Source organism: Vulpes lagopus, chromosome 3 (assembly GCF_018345385.1).
Source record: "Vulpes lagopus strain Blue_001 chromosome 3, ASM1834538v1, whole genome shotgun sequence".
In the NCBI taxonomy this organism is placed as follows: Eukaryota; Metazoa; Chordata; class Mammalia; order Carnivora; family Canidae; genus Vulpes; species Vulpes lagopus.
The window spans coordinates 94,148,696-94,168,797 of NC_054826.1; the positions used below are offsets into that span (position 1 = coordinate 94,148,696).

At 55.2% G+C, this 20,102-nt stretch overlaps 1 protein-coding gene across 1 annotated transcript in view; it reads left to right on the forward strand.

Annotated features, from left to right (window-relative positions):
• Window positions 1-370: 370 nt before the first annotated feature.
• CASTOR2 (cytosolic arginine sensor for mTORC1 subunit 2) overlaps window positions 371-20,102 on the forward strand; it is a 54,501-nt gene continuing 34,769 nt past the window's right edge. The window contains exon 1 of the mRNA XM_041749054.1: window positions 371-560. Coding sequence (XP_041604988.1) covers window positions 448-560 — 113 coding nt within the window. The 5' untranslated portion in view covers window positions 371-447. The remainder of the gene's footprint in view (window positions 561-20,102) is intronic.

Consider the following 20,102-nt stretch of genomic DNA (forward strand, 5'->3'; position numbering starts at 1 on the left):
CGCCGCCCGCGCTCCCGCCCTGCAGCCCCCGACAGCCCCGGCCGCCCGCGCCCCGGCGCCCCGGCGCCCCGGCCGCGCGCGACTACAAGTCCCGGCACGCCCCGCGGCGGCCGCGCATGCCCAGCGGGCCGGCGTTTGAGTGGCAAGTTGTTTGTTACAGCGAACACCAGCTGCTCTCCGCGCCGGGCGCCGCGCGCCGCCGCTCCGCCAGCGCTGCCGCCCTCGCCCGCCGCCGCCGCCGCCGCCGCCGCCGCCGCCGCCGCCGCCGCCGCCGCCCGCCGCCCCCTCGCGGCTCGGCGGGCCTCCCCTTTGTCCGCCCCGGGCCGCCCGGCGCCCAGCTCCGGGCCCGGCCGGCCGCCCGCGGCGCTCGGTGCCGGCGGGGCGCGCAGGGGGCGGGGGCCGCGGCTCGCCCCCCGCCGATGAGCCGCCGCGGCGCGCGGGCGGACGATGGAACTCCACATCCTGGAGCACCGGCTGCAAGTTGCCAGCGTCGCCAAGGAGAGCATCCCGCTCTTCACCTACGGCCTCATCAAACTTGCCTTCCTGTCCTCCAAGACCAGGTGAGCGCGCGGGGACGCGGCGCCGGCCGGGCACAGACAAAGAAGCGCACCCGGGCGGCCGTGCTCGCCGCGGCGCCTCGGAAAACAACTTGGAGCGCGGGGAGCGCCCCCGCCCCCCCCCCCCCCCGCCGCCGCCGCCGCCGCCGCCGCCGCCGCCGCGCTGCCCCCGGGCAGGGTCCTCCGCCCCGAGTGCCCCCGCCGCCGCCTCCCCCGCCGCCCCCGGCGCGGCCCCTGCCCGAGATCCCGAGGGCCGGGGAGGCTGCGGTGACGAATCCGTGAACCAACGAACGAACCAACGAACGAACGAATGAATGAAAAACAGGTGTGGGGACGCGACCGCGGAAAACACACACTAACGCCCCCATCCCCCAGCCCTCGGCGGGGCCGGCCCGGCGGCGGGGCCGCGGAGGGACTGTGCTGAGCGCGGCCGCCCGGCGCAGAAAACCCTGAAATCACTAGTGGGGGTTCCCCCCGAGGTGCCTGCGGGGCCCGGCGGCGCGGGCGGGCGCGGGAGGGCGCGGGCGGGCGCGGGCGGGGCTGCGGGCGAGGGTCGCGCGCCGCGTCCTCCCCCGGGCCCGGGAGGGCTGGGGGGGCTGTGGCCGAACCGTGCAAGGGGGAGGAGCAGGCGTGTTTATGGCTCAGCCGCGAGGCTGGGCTTGGATGCTGCAGGGGGAAAAATAGTTGAAGGCCTCGGGAGGTTGGGGAAGAAACAACAACAACAGAAAACCCAAGTTGGATTTTTCCCTCCACCAGGTCGAGGTCCGACCCCGCGGCCCCGGTGGGCGTTTGGACTGGGGCGTGTTTTTTTTTGTTTTTTTAAGGAGCCCGAGCCCAGTGGAGTGTGAGCTCGAGCTGGCCGCTGTAACTTAAATGCCTTGTTTGTCCACCATTGTGACTGTTCAAAGCGATGAAGTTGTTGCCGGTTGGGTTTTTAGGGGTTGGGGCGGAGGTCGTTCTCCCCGGCTGCAAAATGAATGAATGCATCACAGGTCAAGGTTAACGTGGCAAGGACGGCCCCTGAAGCTGCCCCCCTCGGCCCTGAGCTCAGGGAAGCTCTGGGGATGCAGGAAAATAATTCAGTCCGAGCTTCTTATCTGCCTGGTAAAGTTCTTGCCTGGAAATCTCACTTTGATGTGTGTGTGTCTGAGCGGGCAGCTCAGTCCCGCCATTGTTTGCGAGATGGAGCGAGATCCGCTGGTGGCATCTTGTTTACTTTCTTCGGCTGCTCTGCTCCACTCTGCTCTGCTCTCTCTGCTCGGTGGGGGTATGGAGGGTTGAAATCCTCTCCTTCCCGGAGCAGAGACTCCTTTGATTCCAAAGGTAATTATTAAACAGGTCATTTGAAAACAAAAGCCAACAGCTCCAATTCTAAACCTTTCACCACCACCACCTCCCCTCCGCCCCCCTCTGGCTGTTGACACCCCCCCCCCCATCCCTCCTGTACCTACTCTCTGTCCCCACCCTCAGCCTGTCTTGAGCTTCCGAGGCTGGAGGTAAGAGAGACTAGCCTTGTTTTTCCAGCCCGTGGCCCTCAGCCCCAGGCAGCCCCCTGGCTGATTTGTAGGCTACCATTCAAACCTGGATGATGACTCAGGCTGCGGCTGAGCGGGGCCTGGGTGGGTGCTGGGAGGGGGCATCTGGGGGCTTCTTAGGAAGGCAGCAAAGAGCCACTCCCTCTGCCCCTCACCCTTTGTGTAGGGACCCGCCCTCTTCCAGCCTCTATCCCGGTCCAGTTTTGAGAATTCACAGGTAGACATGGGAGGCTCAAGACCCCTGCTGAGCTGTCTGACCATGGAAATCACCCCTCATTGAGTGGCCCTTGCTCTGTCCGCTGCTGGAGGCCGCTGGTCTGTGGCCCAGGTGTCCAGTCCAAGCTCAAGATGACTCAGAGGTCAAAGGTCACATCCTTGTCTCCTGGGTCTGGTGCTAGAAGGTGCTGAGTACAATTGCCAGATAGCTGAAGGCCTGCCTTCCCTTGCACTCGGGGGCTGGGATGATGGCTTCAGGCTGTGGTCAGCCCCGTGCCCAGGGCAGGGTCCCTTTCCTCCCCGGGTTCTCACTGTGTCCTCCTGTAATGAAGACACCCCCCACCCCCCATTGTCACAGAGCTGCTGTGTGTGGCATGTAATGATCGTGGATGCTGGCTTTGTCACAAGTAGAATGGGTAGTTGGGTGTGGATATATTCCTGAAGCTATTTCAATAATCAGTCCTCCAGGGCGAACTTTTCTCCCCTTTTGATTCTTCCACCAGCACCTACCCCCAGTGGTGGCCCACAGCCCTATCATTTACCCCACCCCCGACCTAAGTTTAGCTCAAACTAGTGCGGCTGGGTGCGCGCGCGTGCGCGCACACACACACACACACACACACACACCACAGTGTCGCTGTGCTGCCCAGTCACAAGTTTTCAGCCACTTTCTATAGGGCCGTATCCTTGGCATGGAATTAGAGGCCCCTGGCATCCAGATCTAGAATCCTCACCTTTAGCCACTCAGGCAGATACTCTGGTGACCGATGATTGACTTACCCTTCCCTTCACACCTCTGTGCTTTCCTACTTCCCATTTGGCCTGCAAACACGCCCCTTTCCTGGTAAATTTCTGTTCACCCCTCAGCATCTAGTGATCTCACCCTGAACCTTTCTTGAACTACCTCCCTCCTTCCCTTTGCCCCCAGCGGACTTCATCACTTTTTCCCTCTTGTTTCCACCTGGGTGGAACCTTGGAAGAGGACTTGCCATTGGTAGATACTCGCTGGGGGGAGGGGGTACAGCTGCATCTAAGAGTTGTTAAGATACTCTGCTCCTCCTTGTTCCAAGCCTAGAGCCTGATGGAGGGGAAGGAGGACACAATTACAGTAGAGTGGAGTCAGGGAAGGGGATCAGCTGGGGAAGCCGACAGGCCTGGGATGCTCCCTGTAGGAGGTGGCACTGGATCTTAAGGCTTTGAAATAGGAATTAGCTAGGTGAGGAAAGGGGATCCCAGGCCCAGATCCTGCACACACCATCGTACAGCTCTGTGAATTGGGTTTTACACCCACTTTGCAAAGGAGTCTGAGGCTCAAAGGTTAAGTGACTTGCTCAAGGTCACACGGTAAGTGGTAGAGATGAGATTTTTGAATCTGCATCTTACTGACTTAAGCTCAGAGATTTGCTCTTTTACAGGTGCATTGTTTGCACCCGTGTTCAGCTGTTATGTCCAGCTCTTCTGTTAGCAGCACATGGTCCTAAAGGTTTTTTGGGGCACAGAGTGGAAGGTGTAGGCTTCCTGGATCCCTTCTGTCCTGCTTCTGCGGACCTTTCTCTCCTGGACCCATCCTGCCTCACCTACCAACTACATTTTGTACTTCCTCGCCGCCCTGATCAGGTGCTCCCTCCCCAGAACCTTTCATCCCTGCTCCACAGTTGTCCATCACAGCATGCTGTTGGGTTTCTTGTCCCACCCCGATGCTAAACCTTATCCCCAGGAAGCTTTTTGAGTAGTTTTACCTACCCCCGACTCCCAGCCAGTACCAGAGAGAAGAGGGCCAACCATTGATTTCACTCTCCCTTACAAAAAGGTAAAGATGCTGGGTTTGGAGAAGGAAAGTGGCTTGCTCAAGGTCACGCAGCTGGGAAGAGACAGAATTGGGATTTGAACCAGGTCCTTTCTCCACTGTGCTTAGCACACTGCTTTGTCGGCACTTAGTAACTGCCTGTTTGATGGATGTCCGACTCGTGCACAGAGTGACCCAGATTTCAGCCAGTCTCTTATGAGTGCCCTGGGGGCTGGAAGAGGCGAGGCAGGCAGAAGCACACCTGGAGAAGCGAGGCCCAGCGCCCCTGCCCCCTGCCGAGGTTCAGGGCAGCATCTGGGGGTGGCTGGACCGGCGGCGTGCACTTATTCCAGGCGCAAAGAGGGAGAGCGAGACCCTGGGTGAACAAAATCAGAGCCATCCACAGAGCCTCTCTTCCACTCTTGTGATAAACTGAGGTTCTGTAGCCTGGCTGAGGGCCCGCTGCAGCCCACCTACTTCTCTTTCTCCAGCCTCACCTCTGCGGGCTCCCAGCCACACAGACTGTTGCTCCTGCATGCACGCGCGTGTACACACACTATGGCATCTCCAACCTCAGGCCTTTGTTCTTCTGTCTGTCTGGAATGTTACCCTTTGCCCTACTCTTTTTATCTGCCTGCTCATTCTTTTGGATCCCATTTTGGCCTCACCTCCTCCAGGAAGCCTTCCCTGAGTGCACAAGCCAAGCTTAGACCCTTCTGGTATGATGGGCTTATTCTCAAGAAGATGAAATGTGATCAACCACGGGATATCAGCAGGATGCTTTGGGTTGCAAATAACAAAAAGCCTTGACTCAGCTGGCCTAAACAATGATAGGTTTGTGTGATAAGAGTTTGCAAGACCGGCTGCTCCACGGGTGGTAACTTTAAGGCTTGATGATGTCTTGAAGGACCCAGGTCTTCCTGCCTTTGTATTTGGCCGTCCTTGGCATGGCTGTAGGCTTTATTGGCAGTCAGGAGGAAACCCAAGGTTGGGAAAGGCTCCTTGCCTCCCGAAAGTCTCAGAAACCTCTCCAGGTTTCTGAGAAAGCTCTACCGCGCTCTTGCACAGACTTCATCCCATTGAGCAGAACTGGGTCACGTGAACAGGCCTGCACGAATCCCTGGGACAGGGGATGAGACCATCACAGACCAATCAGGATCCGCCGTGACCAGAGGGGCGTGTCTGCTGCGGGTGGCCTGGGGCGGGGGCAGGGGGAGGCCGAAGCTCCTGCAGCTCTTGTGGTATTCAGATTTGCTGTGTGCAAAAAAAAAAATTTGCTCTCTGCGGACCCCTTACGGCAAAACGAGGGTCAACTAATAAGTCTGTAGTAAAAATGTTGACAACTCCAAGTCAGAGTTGTTCCCATTTTACAGATAAGGAAAGCAAGGAGCTTGAGTGCCCCAAGACACACACAGATGGCAGAGCTGGGGTTTGAACCCAGGGAGTAAGGCGGTAAAACCTGGCCTGATGACCACTCGGCCAAGCCTAAGAGCCCACCAGCTTGGCTGCCCCATGCTCAGGGGCCACTTAGAGGTGTTGCTGAGAGGCCCTAGCCATAAGAGGGGACACGGGCAAGGTCATTATCCTGAAGTGCGTTCATTCAGGTGGCCAGACACTGTGACTTTTTTTGGGGGGGGGCCAGTAAAATACTCTCATCTTTAAATTCCACCCAAAGTCCATCTCATTTGATTGGGGGAAGAAAAAAGCACCTAGGTGAGTATGAGGTAAGCGTGTACCCAGAGACCTGCGCTGGCCACCTGGGCCTGATCCACAGCCTGCAGATCTCTGGTGTGTTTTGGCCTGCGTGTGTTCATTCATGTTGCTGCCTGCTGGAAATCTTGCCAACAAGCCCTAGCGAGCGCTCAAGACTTCAGAGGCATTTATAGGAGAAAAGCTCAAAATTGCAAACGGTCCTTCCAAAACCCTCACTGGTTTCCTGAGTGCATTGGGCTGAGGCCACCTCTTGATTGCAGTTTAGGGAAAGACAGGCTGGCAGCGATGTGAGGGCCCAGGAACCCTCAGGCGGAATCCTAGCACTGTGGCTTCCTGGCAGTGCAACCTTGGACCAGTTGTTTGACTTAGCTGTGCTGTCAGTTTCTTACCCCTGAAATAGGAATAATGATCGAGCTCACTGCCTAGCCTGTTGTGGGGACTTAATGGGACATGACAAGCACTACAGTAGAGCCTGGTCCACTAGAAGCTCCAATAATAGTTAGCTGAGAGGAAGTGCCATGGTTAAGCTGGCCAGTGCCAGGGTGGAGTTTAAAAGGTTAGGAGACTTTTTTTTTTTTTTAGGGTTAGGAGACTTTTTATGGCTCTGTGCCTGCATACACTCTGATTCTAGCAAGTGGAGATTCTTAGTGCCTTCCAGGAGCCTACCTGGGGACGTATATCACTTGGGGCCTCTGCAAGAGGCAACCAAAATGCTCTGGGACCCCAGGGCTGCAAGCAAGTAAGGCTTCCCGGAGGAGGTAGCACCATTTGAGCCGAGTCTGGGCAGAATGGGAAGACATCAGCAGGTGGAAGTGACGAGGATGAAGGAAGACAGGTCAGGCAGGCAGCAGGAGTGGTGGGCACAGATGGGTCAAGGGAGGGTGTTGGTGGAAAACACCAAGGTGAGCCCCAGAGCCATTTCACACACCTGCCCGGGGCAGCCATGGCCTGCCACTGCCCCAGAGGAGGGGGCTGGTACCAGGCGGGAAGGCACGGCATCGTTCTTGGCCTACCCCACATCCAGCAGCTCAGCATGGTCTACCCTTTCCTTGTCTGCGCCCACTGCCTCTGCCATGGCCAATCCCCCTCATCTCTCCCCAGAATTCACCGAACAGCTTTCCCACCAGCCCCTCTGCCTCCAGGGCAGTGCAAGTGATGAGCACTGCCAGAGCATGCTGGGCAGGGGACACAGCACGAGCAAAGGCCCAGAGACTGGAAGGAGAGGTGTGCCCAGGTTGCAGGCTCTGGTTTGGGGGCGGCATGACCACAGCTTGGGGTCGGTGCACATTGCTGTTTTGTTCGTGCAGAAACCCTGTGGCGTGCACCTGCTGTGTACAGGGCCCCCCGGGAAACACAAACAGAGCTTCTGTCCAGTGGGAAGAAAAGGTGCATTTTCCGACAAAGATAGAAGGCAAGGGCCCCAAAGACCCAGAGGGAGGGGCCCGCTGGTCATGTGGGGCCGAGCGGAGGCCGTGTGGCCCCACTGGAGTTTGGTGCAGGGGCAGATGTCATGGTTCACTCCACTCAAAACCCTTCTCAGACTATCCTATTTCTCACCTGGTGCTGCGACTGTTCCTTAATCTGATTTCTTCTGTCCTCCCTGGTTCTGTCCTGTCTCCACGCCACACATGCCCTATTTCAGAAGTGACAGTTGTAAAATATCCCAGATCCCTTGACATCTTTCCCCCCACCTTCAGATGGGGTCTGGACTAGTGACTTCCAACGAGCAGAAGGTGGCAGAAGCAAGGTGTAAGCCTCAGAACCTGGGCCTAAGTGGATAGCTTCTGTCTGGCTGTACCTCTCTGTCTTCTGTCTCCCTGGCTTTCTCAGATCCCTTGCTCGGTGGGGGCAGCTGCCATGTCACAAGGACATGGCAGCGGCCTTGTGGAGAGGGATCAAGGCCTCCCACCGACAGCCAGCCTGTGCGTGAGCCACCTGGAAAACAGATCCTGCCGCCCCAGGCAAGCCTTCCAGTGACCGCAGCCTTAGCCAGCACCTTGACCATGACCTCCTGAGAGATCCTCAGCTCCCAGCACCCAGTGGAGCCGCACCCAAATTCCTAACCAGGAACTAGAAGAGAGAGAAAAGTTTGTTCTTTCAAGCCACTGAGTTTTGGGGCAATTTGTTATGCAATAGGTAACTAACACAGTGACTATGTAATTTATCATTCACATGGGGACACCTCTGAGAATCACAGGGAATGCTAAAGATAATTACCCTGGACAACGGGCAAACCAGAACATGTGATCGCTACAGCTTTAGCCCCATCTGACAGCCTTCACAGTGTTCAGACCTAACACGGAGTTCACTTGGAGCTGGCTCAAGCATCACCTCCTCCAGGAAGCCACCCTGGGGCTGAGTGAGGGGTTTCCTGGGATCACTTGTATCCCGGGATATAGTTTAGGAGGACTGGTCCCCTCTGTCCTCACTCCACATGCGTGTCCGGGCCTTAGGACCAGTGCTATGTGGTACTGATCCATCTCCTGTCAGACCAGAGAGGCAGTAGTAAAGGAGTGAACTGGTCTTTCTAGAGACTGCACATGGCTGGCAAGGTCTTTTTTCTTAGCATGACCTCTGGTACAAGGAACCAGCCCCGGATGCACCAGCTCGGTCCTACCGGTGTCTGGGACAGTCAGACTCTGGTTGTCCAGCATCCAGGCAGGCCCACCGAGATATCCAGCAGCTGACAATGCACCAGTTTGTTGGGAGTGTGTTTTTTGGGAGTGTGTTCAATTAAACCTTTAAGGGGGCATGCCCCTCTAGAGGCATCTGTCTTCTACTCATCTTTGCCATAAATAGAATCTGTTGGACACACTCCAATCCCTGAGATCTGTGCTTAAAAGCTTGGGGTCTTGGGATGCCTGAGTGGCTCAGTTGTTCAGCATCTGCCTTCGGCTCAGGGCATGGTTCAGCGTCTGCCTTCGGCTCAGGGCGTGATCCCAGAGTCCCAGGATCGAGTCCCGCATCAGGCTTCCTGCATGGAGCCTGCTTCTCCCTCTGCCTGTGTCTCTGCCTCTCTATGTCTCTCATGAGTAAGTAAATAAAATCTTTAAAAAGAAAAAAAAAAGGGAATCCCTGGGTGGCTCAGCGGTTCAGCGCCTGCCTTTGGCCCAGGGCGTGATCCTGGAGTCCAGGGATCGAGTCCTGAATCGAGCTCCCTGCATGGAGCCTGCTTCTCCCTCTGCCTATGTCTCTGCCATTCTCTCTCTCTCTCTCTCTCTCTCTCTCTCTCTCATGAATAAATAAATAAAATATTTTACAAAAGAAAAAAAAAAAGCCTGGGGTTTTACCTGTTCACCCGTATTTATGGCTGTGGTATTCAAAGTAGCCCAAAGGTGAAAGCACCTCTGGTTGTCTCTTTCCAGGGCCAAGCATGGTACATATGTACAGTGAAATATTACTCAGCCTTCAAAAGGAAGTACATTTCACCAAGTGGAATAATAAGCCAGTCACAAAAGGACAAATACTTCATGATTCCACTCAGTGAAGTATTTCAAGTAGATTTGTAGACACAGAAAGCAGAATGGTGATTGCCAGGACTGGAGAGAGGGGAACTGAGTGGAGATGTTGTTGTTTAGTGGGTACTGAGTTTCTGTTTTGCAAAATGGGAAGAGTTCTGGAGATCAGCTGCATGACAGCATATAATATACTTAACACTACGGAACTGTACACTTAGAAATGTTTAAGATGGGAGGCACTTGGGTGGCTCAGTCAGTTAAGCACCTGCCTTTGGCTCAGGTCATTATCTCAGGTCCTGGGATCGAGCCCCACATCGATCAGAGGAAGGAGCCTGCTTCTCCCTTCCCCTCTCCGTCTTCCCCGCTATTCGTACTTTCACAGGTTCTATCTCTCTCAAATCTTTTTTGAAAAAAAAAAAATGGTTAAGTTGGTAAGTTTTATATATGTATGTTTTACAAAAAAAAATTAAAAGAAAAGAAAGGCCCCTATAAACTTAGAGAGCATGTGGAAACCAAAGGGCAATGTGGCGGTGGAAAGGTAGTGAGCCTGGGCAGCCCAGTGGCAGATTCAAGCCAAGGGAAAAAGCTGGCACCTAGAGAGATAACCACTCGGAGCAGTTCTATTTTAGCTCACTTGGTCCTCGCCATAGCCCTTACCATGTGTGTGCAGTGACCAGCCCCATTTCACAGAGAGAACGTTGAGGTACTACACTGTTCAGTTCCTTGTCCAAGATCCCAAAAACCCAGTAAGGGAAGAGTAGGGTTTTTTTTTTTTATAACAGCTTTATTGAGATATAATTCACATACCATACAGTTTGCTGTCTTCAAGTTTGCGCTTCAGAAGCATCTGGTATATTCACAGAGCTGTGCAACCATCACCCGTGTCTACTTCCAGAACATTTTCATCACCCAAAAGAAACCATACACACTAAGCAGTCCCCCCCGGGCCCTGGCAACACCAGTCTACCTTCTGTCTGTGGATTTGCCCCTTCTGGACATTCCATTTAAATGCAGTCATACCATATGGTTCTTTGTGACCGGCTTCTTTCACTCAGCATCATGTTTTCAGGGTTCCTCCATACTGTGACATGTGTCCAGACGTCATTCCTTTTTACGACTGAATAATACTCCATTGTGTGGAGTATACTGCCTTTTGTTCATTCATCCACTGATGGTCATTTGGATTGCTTCCACGTTTTAGCTGTCATGAATCATGCTGCCGGGGACATCTGTGCGCAAGTGTTGGCGTGGCTGTATGTTTTCTTTTTTTTTTTTTTTTTTTTTTTTTTTAATTTTTATTTATTTATGATAGTCACAGAGAGAGAAATAGAGGGAGGCAGAGACACAGGCAGAGGGAGAAGCAGGCTCCATGCAACAGGAGCCTGATGTGGGATTCGATCCTGGGTCTCCAGGATCACGCCCTGGGCCAAAGGCAGGCGCCAAACCGCTGCGCCACCCAGGGATCCCTATGTTTTCATTTCTCCTGGCTGTGTGTATTCCGAGGAATGGAGTGGGGATCACATGGGGTCACATGGTGACTCTGCACGTAACATTTCAAGGAAGCGCCAGGCTGTGTGCTACACCAGGTGTACCATTTAACCTAGCATTTCACATACCTGAGGTGGAGGGATTTGAACCTGGGGCCACTGGCTACACTGCTACAGTCTTAAGCTACCACATTAGCTTCGTATGGGGAGGAGCCTGGAAGCGCTTACTGGGTGACCACAGCCTGGGCAGCTGAGCTTCAGGAACACCTTGTTGCTTTGTGGGCAAACAGGATTATGGGGAAACAATGGCCTACATCAGCACATAGCCCAGGGCAGGCCTTTCCCGGAGGACTCCTGGTCCTGAGCTTGTGGGAATTTGGTGCCACCTACGCAGGTACACCTGTGAGGGGAGGCGAGGGTGTCTCCTGTGGGCTCCCATGCCCCCTGGGGCCCTCCGAGATTGCTCCCACATACCTGCTGATTGTCAGGGGTCTTCAGTAGGTGGGTGCTGGAGTGGTAGGCTTCAGGAGGGTACATCGGTACTGAGGAGGCCTCACCTGGAGGCCCTGGTGAGGTGTACATGGATGAGGCTGGAAATACTGGACCTGAGCAGCCCTGGCAGGGAGGGAGGGAGGGAGCCCAGGAGGAGGCTGCTGATAGGCCGGCTGTGTCCTGGACCTAGAACTAGGTGCTCCTTTCCTTTTTTCTTTTTTCTTTTCTTTTCTCTTTTCTTTTCTTTTCTTTCTTTTCTTTTCTTTTCTTTTCTTTTCTTTCTTTTCTTTTCTTTTTTCTTTTCTTTCTTTTTCTTTTCTTTCTTTTTTCCTTTTTTTAGATTTTATTTATTCATGAGAGACAGAGAGAGAGAGAGGCAGAGAGACATAGGCAGAGGGAGAAGTAGGCTCCCAGTAGGGAGCCCGATGCGGGACTCAATCCCAGGACCCCTCAGGGATCACAACCTGAGCTGAAGGCAGACACTCAACCACTGAGCCACCCGGGTGCCCCAGGTGCTTATTTTCAAGGTAGGGTGAATTTTCCCTCAAAGGCTTGCTCTCCACTGAAACCAGGCCAGGCCTCCTGGACGCTCCCCTGGACTTTCCCCTCCACCCTTAGGGCCTCTGCCTTCCTGCTGATCCCTCCCTACCCCAGGGTTGACTCCCTTTCTCGAATAAGAAAGACAGTGGGTGGAAATTTCTTCTCAAAGTTCAGTCTTTTTCCTTCAGAGCTCAAAAGTCACTGATGCAGTAACCGATAATGGTGAACTTACAGCAGACAAAGCTTAACCTCAAAGATCTTTCTCAAGAGCCGACTCTGCAAGCTTTCCACCATTTACCCTTACCGAGGCTCTGTGGGAAGGAGGGGGTAACTTGCCCTAGGTCACACAGCAGACATGTAGCAAATTGGGGCTCACGCCAGTTCCCCTACTCCCAGCCCTCCTCTACCTGGACCCCAATCCACTCCCCCCCCCCCTTTTAACTCCAGATGGAAGACCTTATGTGAATGGCCATTTCTCAGGGGTGTGCCTGTCGCGGTCAGTCCAAGCCCACCGCTTTCCAGCAGTGTGACCACAAGCAAGCTGTTAGCAACCTGTCCTCATCTTTAAAATGGGCAGCATGGGCGCAGTGGGCTCAGATCATGATCCCTCTCCCTGTCCCTCCGCCTGCCACTCTACATGCTTGTGTTCTCTTTCTCTCTCTCGTTCTCTAACAAATAAATAAATAAAATTTTAAGAAATATAAAACGGAAAAAAAAAAAAAGAAATATAAAACGGGCAGCATGGTATCAGCCTCTCTGAGTTGTGGTGAGGATCACAGGGAAATGTTATGCCAAGGACTTAGGTGCCCACACAAGGCAAGCCAGGTATTCGAAGGAACTCAATGAATGTTTGTTGAGGACCGAAGGGCCCTGGGCTGGACTGCCAGTGTCGGCAAGTGGGTGGCTGCACAGCGACCTGATCCCTTCCTGCACGTGTGTTGCCTGCCCTGGGGCTGAGTGTGGCCCCCCAGAGGCCCTGGCCTCTGCACTTGGCCTCCAGAGGCCTCCTTGCTGCTTCATTCACGCTGCCTATCCCCCAGAAGCACCCTGTTCTCCAGGTCCAGGACAACCTCTAGTCTGCCCTGCGTGTTTCTGCCACCTGCCACCCCCCTGCCTGGCCCTGGGTTCCTCTTCTGAAAGACGGGTCAGTGGTAGCACAAGGCAGTCATGTTCTACATGGCCTAGAAGGTTCAGCCCCAGTGGGGGTGGGGGGTTCGGAAGGCTCTTTGGACTCTACCGCCCTTAACCACCTTGGGTGAGACCAGGGCAAGACACTGGGGGACAGGAGATGCCCCTGGGCCTCCCAGCGAAGAGCTGGGAACTATCTCTGATGCTTAGCACCAGGCAGGTGCAGCTCTGGAGAGGGGAGGGTACCTCTATGGTGCACTGCCTGGGAGAACTCATTGGCACCCCCCCAGGCTGGACCCAGCCCCATCCCCCCCCAACCCCCACTGAGTGATCCTTTGGGGACAGGTCATCATCCATGCGGAGTGTCGCAATTGGGAGTGAGGGGGTCAGGGGGTTACAAGGGTCACCAGTAAATGACAGGGTGGCCCCCTCAGTTCCTGGAGCCGGCCTCTGAGGGCCCCCAGTGGGTGGCCCAGATGTCGGGAGTACCCGCGCTTGAAGGCGGTGAAACTGTGTTTCTTTTTTTATCTGTTCTTTTCTAAATACTCTTCAGAGTAGAGCTATTCAGAGTGATTCCCCCCGTCAGCGTCCCTCTGGCCCCCCCCCCCCCCCCCCAGCTCTTCAGTCCAAATGAGTCTGGTTTAACTGCCTCTGGTCCGGCTCTGCTGAAAGACCGAGAAGGCGCCAGCACCCACATCCTGGGGCTGTTCGTGGGGCTCCCTCTGACATCACACAAGCCAAGGGCTCCCATGGGGCCTGCTCTGAGGCTGGCGCAGTCACGGTCATGGGGCCTAGAGATGGTGGCACTTGTCAGATCCCACTGCATCTGCCTGTGCTGTGGGCCTGCCTTGCACGCCCATAGTGCCACTAGAGAGAACGTCCCGGGCAAGTCAGGTCATTGGAAAGATGCCTTGTGTTAACACCCTGAGGAGCGCTTGTCCCCAAAAGCCAGGACCCCTGCGTCCTCCCGTAGAAGGAAGGTTCTTGCGTTACCCCCTCCCCACACACAGCCATCTGTCTGTCCCGAGAGCACAGGTTTCTTCCACAGCCTTGCCCCTTGTCCCTGGAAAGGCAGGGACAGAAGGAGGCCCCATGGGAGTAGCTCGGATGAGCGTGCAGTTGGGGAAGCCTGTTCTCCAGCCTCCCAAGGGCTTGGCTGTCACCCTGAAGGGGCATTGGGCCTTTTGGACAGTGGCCGGGGAAGCCAAAGGCTGCCAGGTGGGGAAAGCTCATTCTGTCTGGAGAATTATTTCACATAAATCTGTGTTTTCTTCTCTGGAAGATGAGGGTGATCTGCTGACCCACCCCGCCCCCCGCCCAAGGTTTGGTGAGGATCCCATGTATTGTGTGTGTCGAGGGCCCAGCTGCCAGCAGGGACTCAGCCAGCATCGACCATCACCAGTGAGGCTTTCTTGAGCCTTTGCCAGACCCCATAACCCTTGGGTGCTCCCCAGAACATCTGGAGCTTGGGAGGAAGCTTATCCCCCTCCTCCCCATAGGCGGTGTCCTGGGGCGTTTCCTACCGGGCCTGGTGCTCTGGTCTTGACACAGGGGGCTGAGCACTAGCTAGGCCCCAGAAAGGCTTGTGTGGGCTGTTTGTCTTCACACTCAGTCTAGAGACCTCAGATTTATGGTTTACCCCTGCAGGGCCCAAGCTTACCAAGGAGGGACACCCAGCAACTTCTACTGGGACCGTGGCAGGGAGAGAAAGCAAAAAAGCACCAGGGTCAGCTTTAGAATGACAGGTCACACCTGTCAGTCCCCCTGACCAGCGGGTCATAGATGAGAGAGAGGTGCTGCACCCCAGCCTAGGAGAGGCAGGGAGCCCTTTCTGCTCTCTTGGCATCAGCCAATGGCTGGGATGGCCCTGGGCTTTGGGCCGGAAGTGACTGCATCACAGTGTAAGTAAATGGCTGGCTCCTGATGCCATGCCCCCAACCCCCACATTCTCCTTCCAGCACCTTCTCAGCACCCCCCACTCTTACTCTCTCCCTTTGCAGTTTGCCCCAGTCCCACCTCCTACAGGAAGGCCTCCTGACCTGTTTTGTCATCTTTTCTCACTTTCAATTTTTGAGTGGATGATAAATTCACAATGCTTTAATAATTCCAAAGATACACAAAGGTGCCAATGCTTTAATAATTCCAAAGATACACAAAGGTGCCCAGTCTGTGTTCCTGTCCCCACAGACAAGAGTTGTGTGGATTCTTAGGGAGATTAATGTATGTAAAATTGCATGTTTATTATTAACACCCCCCCCCCCTTTTTCTGTTAACATAAATGGGTATTAAACCACACTCGCTGCTTCCCGTTCCACACCGGCCTTTTCAGCTGACATTCATCTTAGCATAGATTCCTCCCAGAGATTCCTGTCCTTCATTTGAACTGTTGCACCATGAGCCACGGAACAGGTGACTGTCATATCTCTGACCTGTCACCCGCTGGTGCACATTGGTTCCCGGCCCTCTTTTGTTGTTGTTGACAGTTAATGCTGTAACGTTACCATTCGGGGCATAGACCTCACTCTGCAGGCTCTGGGCTACGTTGGCAAGCAGAGGTCTGGAAGCCAGAGCCTGGGTCAGAGCATCTGTGTGTTGGTGAGGTCCTCACAACACAGTCCTTCCAGAGCGGGGTTTGAATTCACACTGCCACCATGGTGCCCCGAGCCTGCTTCTCCCCACCTTACTGCCCCCTGTGTCATCAGACAGCCTGGCAGGGGCAAGGTCCCCCTTTATGTCACCTCCCATTTTGGGGGTGCCTTTGTGCGTACGCATGTGCGCGCAGGGTCTAGAGTGCTTGGGTACCTCTGTTCATCTTCCCTGTCCAGCCAGCTGGCAGGACCCCAATGGGCTGCAGGGTCTTAAAGTCTCCTCACCCACCCTCCCCCCCAGAGTATCCAGCCTGAGGTCAGCCAGCATAGTTAAAGCCCTGATTTTATTTGCTCCCATGGGTAGGTGCTCACTCATCTACATGGCCACCTCTCCCTCCATCCCCTGACGTGCAGTTATGGGTGCCAGGCCCACACTCAGCCATCCCCAGTGTGCCCAGCCCTTGAAGCTGGGTCCCTCCACCTAGGAACCACCCCCTCCCAGATCCTGAGCTCTCTCCCTGTCACAACTGTTGGAAATCATCCCAGGTACCAGGACCCCAGCCATCCCAGCCTCTTGCTCACATCACTGATTGAGAGGCTCCAGGCTCTGGGACCAGCTGGGCCCTGAGCAGCACCCTCCCCAGAGCCTGCATGGAGTTTACAGCTGTTTCCAGAGGTGACAGCTGCCAGCCCCTATGGAAACACCCTCCCACCCCAGGCCAGTGAGTAGGAAGCTCCTGGCTCCCTTCATCCTCACGGGGCTCACTCCTGCCAAAGAGGATTAGCCCTGGGTCACCCACCTCCTGGCAGGCAGAGAAGGCACTGGCGGCACGGGGTGGACCAGAGGGTCTACTGACCCCCCTCCCCACTCCTCACGTACCGGTCACACATGGCACATTGTGTCCACTGACCAGCTCATGGCCTCTGGCAGGGCATTGACCTCTCCAAGCCTCGGCTTGCTTCATCTGCAAGATGGGATAACGCTGGCCCAGCCGGCGCAGCAGTTTTTCTGCCACGGTCTGTACTTTCTCTCCTTTTTCCTATCACTACTATCTCCCTCTCTCGTCTGGGTGACTTTGGCAAATTGAACTCAGCCTCAGGGATGTTGGCCATAGCCAACAGCAAGAAGTTTTTTAATAAAAGCGAAGCCTTTGGCCCAAAGCCCGGGGACAGCCCTCAGGGCCTGGACCTCCTCAGTGTGGGGCAGGGCGGCCCCGGGCAGCTCGGAGAGGTGATGACAGGCGTAATCCAAGCACAACCAGAGCTGCATCCAGGGGTAGGCGTCGTGGTTGTGAGGGGGTGAACTGTGTTGGTTTTAGACTCCAATGTGACCCCATTAGCCAGAGCGCAGGGTAGTGGGGTGGCTCGGCTGGGAGTTCTATAGGCATGTTTCAGCTGAAACTGGACCCCCCCAGGCCAGGTGCCTGAATGTTCAGGGGCTGGTGACCCCCGTCCAGGGAGTAAACAGAGCCCTACTCTGACTGGGGCCCCCCGGCCAGGGCAGCCAGAGGAGATCATGCCAATGGGCTGTGTGTGGCGGGGAAAGGAGGTACAGGGCTGGGGCCAGAGGGGTCACGTTCACCCCTCTCCTGTCTCCTCCCCAAGGCCTTGCCCCCGTCATTTGGGTAAGTGCTGCCTTCCTGGTAGAGAAGGATAGCACAGTGAATCCCTCGCTCTTGGCTGCTCTGGGTTGGGCCTTCTTGGGTTCAAATTTTATTTCATGGATTTGGGACTGGATCGCAGAAAGAAAGGCCCGGCCGTAGTACACGATGGCGGCACCAATCCCCCAGGGTACAGACCCCAGCACCAGAGCCTTGCAGATGTGTCCCCTGAAAGATATTGAGGATGGATGTCATAGCCAAGATAGCAGGGGGGAGGGGGCGGGGGGGCACAGCCTTGGCTCCCCCTCCCTGTGTGCAGTCATGATTCTCCCAGCTTCACACACTGTGCTGGGCCCTTTCCGGGGACCCCTGCCTTCCCGGTCTGTCCTCCTAGCCCTTCAGGTACAGCACAGAGGCCCCATGGAAGGGGTCCCCTCTGGCAAGCCTCCCCTGCCTTGTTTACCGTTGATGTGGCTATTCAGACGGCCTCTCCTTTTCCTGAGCTTGGAAACCGTTCCATACAATTTTTCAGGGGTTTATCCCCATTTCAGCCTTTACCTTTAATCACAGTGCTTCTGTCCGGTTCCTTCACAGACATCTTTTCCCAGTAGCCCACAAGGCCTTTGTGGGTGCTGTGGGCTGGATGCTTCTGTGCTAAAGCCCTAACCCCAAATGGGGACTGTACTTGGAGATCAGGCCATTAGGAGGCAGTTAAGGTCAAATGAGGTCAGGAGGGTGGGGCTCTGACCCAATAGGCTTACCGTCCCCCTGAGATATGATACCAGGGAGCTCACGGTGGGCCACAGCAAACCAGGAGAAGCCATCTCTCCAGAAACCCTGCTGGCACCTCGATCTGCCTCCAGAACTGTGAGAGGTAAATCTCATGTTTCGAGCTGCTCAGTGGCTGGTGCTTTATTCGGGGACCCTGTGTGCCCCCCACCCACCCCAACCCTCCCAGTCCCCCAGCAGGGAGGACCAGAGGAAAGAGCCCCGACTCTGGGCTTGTTCAGACCCTCTTCCTTCACTGACAACATTGTGTCCTGAGCCTTGGTGTACCCACCTTGGTAATGGGAGAGGGTGAAGAGGGAGCCCGGAGGTCAGGGCTCAGGGGGCTCAGCACACAGTTTTCCTGCCCTTTCTTCCTGGGTCAAGGCTGAGCTCATTAAAAACGCTCAGTGTCGTTCTGTCCCATGAGCTGAACAGACAAAAGGACTTTGGTGGGAAAAGTAGTGGTAACGTGAGCATCATACTCCAGACCCCCCACATCATGCCAGCATCGGGTCCTTTGCTCCTAAGGGCCACACCGAGGATCCCCACATCATGGAGCCAGAGGTGGAATCCAAGCCCAGAATGGTCCCGTGGCCGATGGCGTGAGGGTTAAAACCACCGCAGGCTGGTCCGGGACCTGCTCCAGGTGGAGGCAGCTTGCATTTGAGCGAGTGAGGGACTGAGAAGTTCTAGAACTATGCCCAGTCCAAATGGGTAGCTTCTAGCCACATGCGGCTATTCAAATTCAAAGTAATTAAAATCAAATCAAATAAAGAACTCTTCAGCTGCACTGGCTGCGTTTCAAAAGGGCTCAGTAGCCACATGCGGCCAGTGGGTATTGAACTGGACAGTGTGGGCACAGAACATTTCCACTATCCCGGAAGCTCTCCCAGGCAGCACAGGTTTAGAAGATTCATTTAGTCAGAGAGAGAGACAGAGAGAATGAATGTGAATGCAGGTTCATTTGGCAGTGGCCGTCCTGATGCAACATTGGTCTGAGTGGGGTCGCTTCACCATCCCTTGAAGGTAGATGCTGGGGGTACACGCCGTGGGCCTCTAGACAAAACAGTTGTGCGTGGTGTTGGGTGCCGTGGCTGGGCCTTTGCTGGCACGGCTGGCAGGAATTGGTTCCATTCTGAAACCCCAGCCACTCACAGACTTAGCTTTTCAGCTTCGTGCTCAGGTATCACAACCTCCAGGAAGTCTTCCCTGAGCCCCAGACACCCCCCTCCACTCCCTGCCACCCCAGCATCCACCAGTTGCCCGTCTCTGCTTATTCCCTGAATCATCCACCACCACCCCCTTATATATAAATACATCATCACATTTGCATCCCCAGCAGACAGCACTGGACCCATGCAGCCGTGGTGGGCAGGCCACATGTTCTGACCTGGGGCATGACAGGGTGCCAGCCGAAAGTGCAGGGAAGCATGGGACATACCCAGGGTCACCCAGCTTGCTGGGGAGTGAGAGCTCACATTCCTTCCTGATGGCCCTTCCAGGAGGTGGCAGGAAAATGAGTCCTGAGATGTGACTGCCTGGGCTCTGGGTTTGGGCAGCAGGGACTTCCAGAGGGAGGCAGGCAAGCTGGGGCAGCAAGCTTAGTGTCCAGAGCCAGTAGGTTGGCACAGGCCACTCTGTTTTATCTGGTTTACATTTTGCTTCACCTGCTGACCCCACCTCAGCAGCAGCCCCCCCCCCTCCCCCACTCAGTGCTCCAGGCACAGATCCCACAAGCGGTCACTCACGTGGGCACCCCTTGCCATCCGGGAAATTGATTCCCCCTGAACCCCAGACACTTGAGAACTTTCAGGGGTCTGGGAAAGGGAAACGAGGTATTTGGAGGCCAGACGTGTTTTCTTTGGCCTGCCCAGTGCGTTTTTAAAAAAAATTAGACCAATGTTTAAACGTGGAGAGAGATCACAAAGCTCTGGATTTCCATCTCCTCTGGAAAAAATTGGAAGATCTAGTGACCCAGGACTCATAGAGTAACAGTTTAGCAGAGCTGAGTTGCAGCCGACCCCCTTCCAGCAGGGAGGGAGCCTCCCCCAGGGCCCTTCACACTGAGACCAGGTGCTGGGCCCCATTTGTCAGCGTGTTATTAGGTGAGTTTCTTGGGTACAGAAAAGTAAGTCTCAGTTCGTCTTTCCCAAAAGTGCAAGGAAGAAAAACAGAGTGAGAGGACCCCCAGTGTATCTTTGGTTCAAATGAAGACTGCTCCTGGATGTTTAAT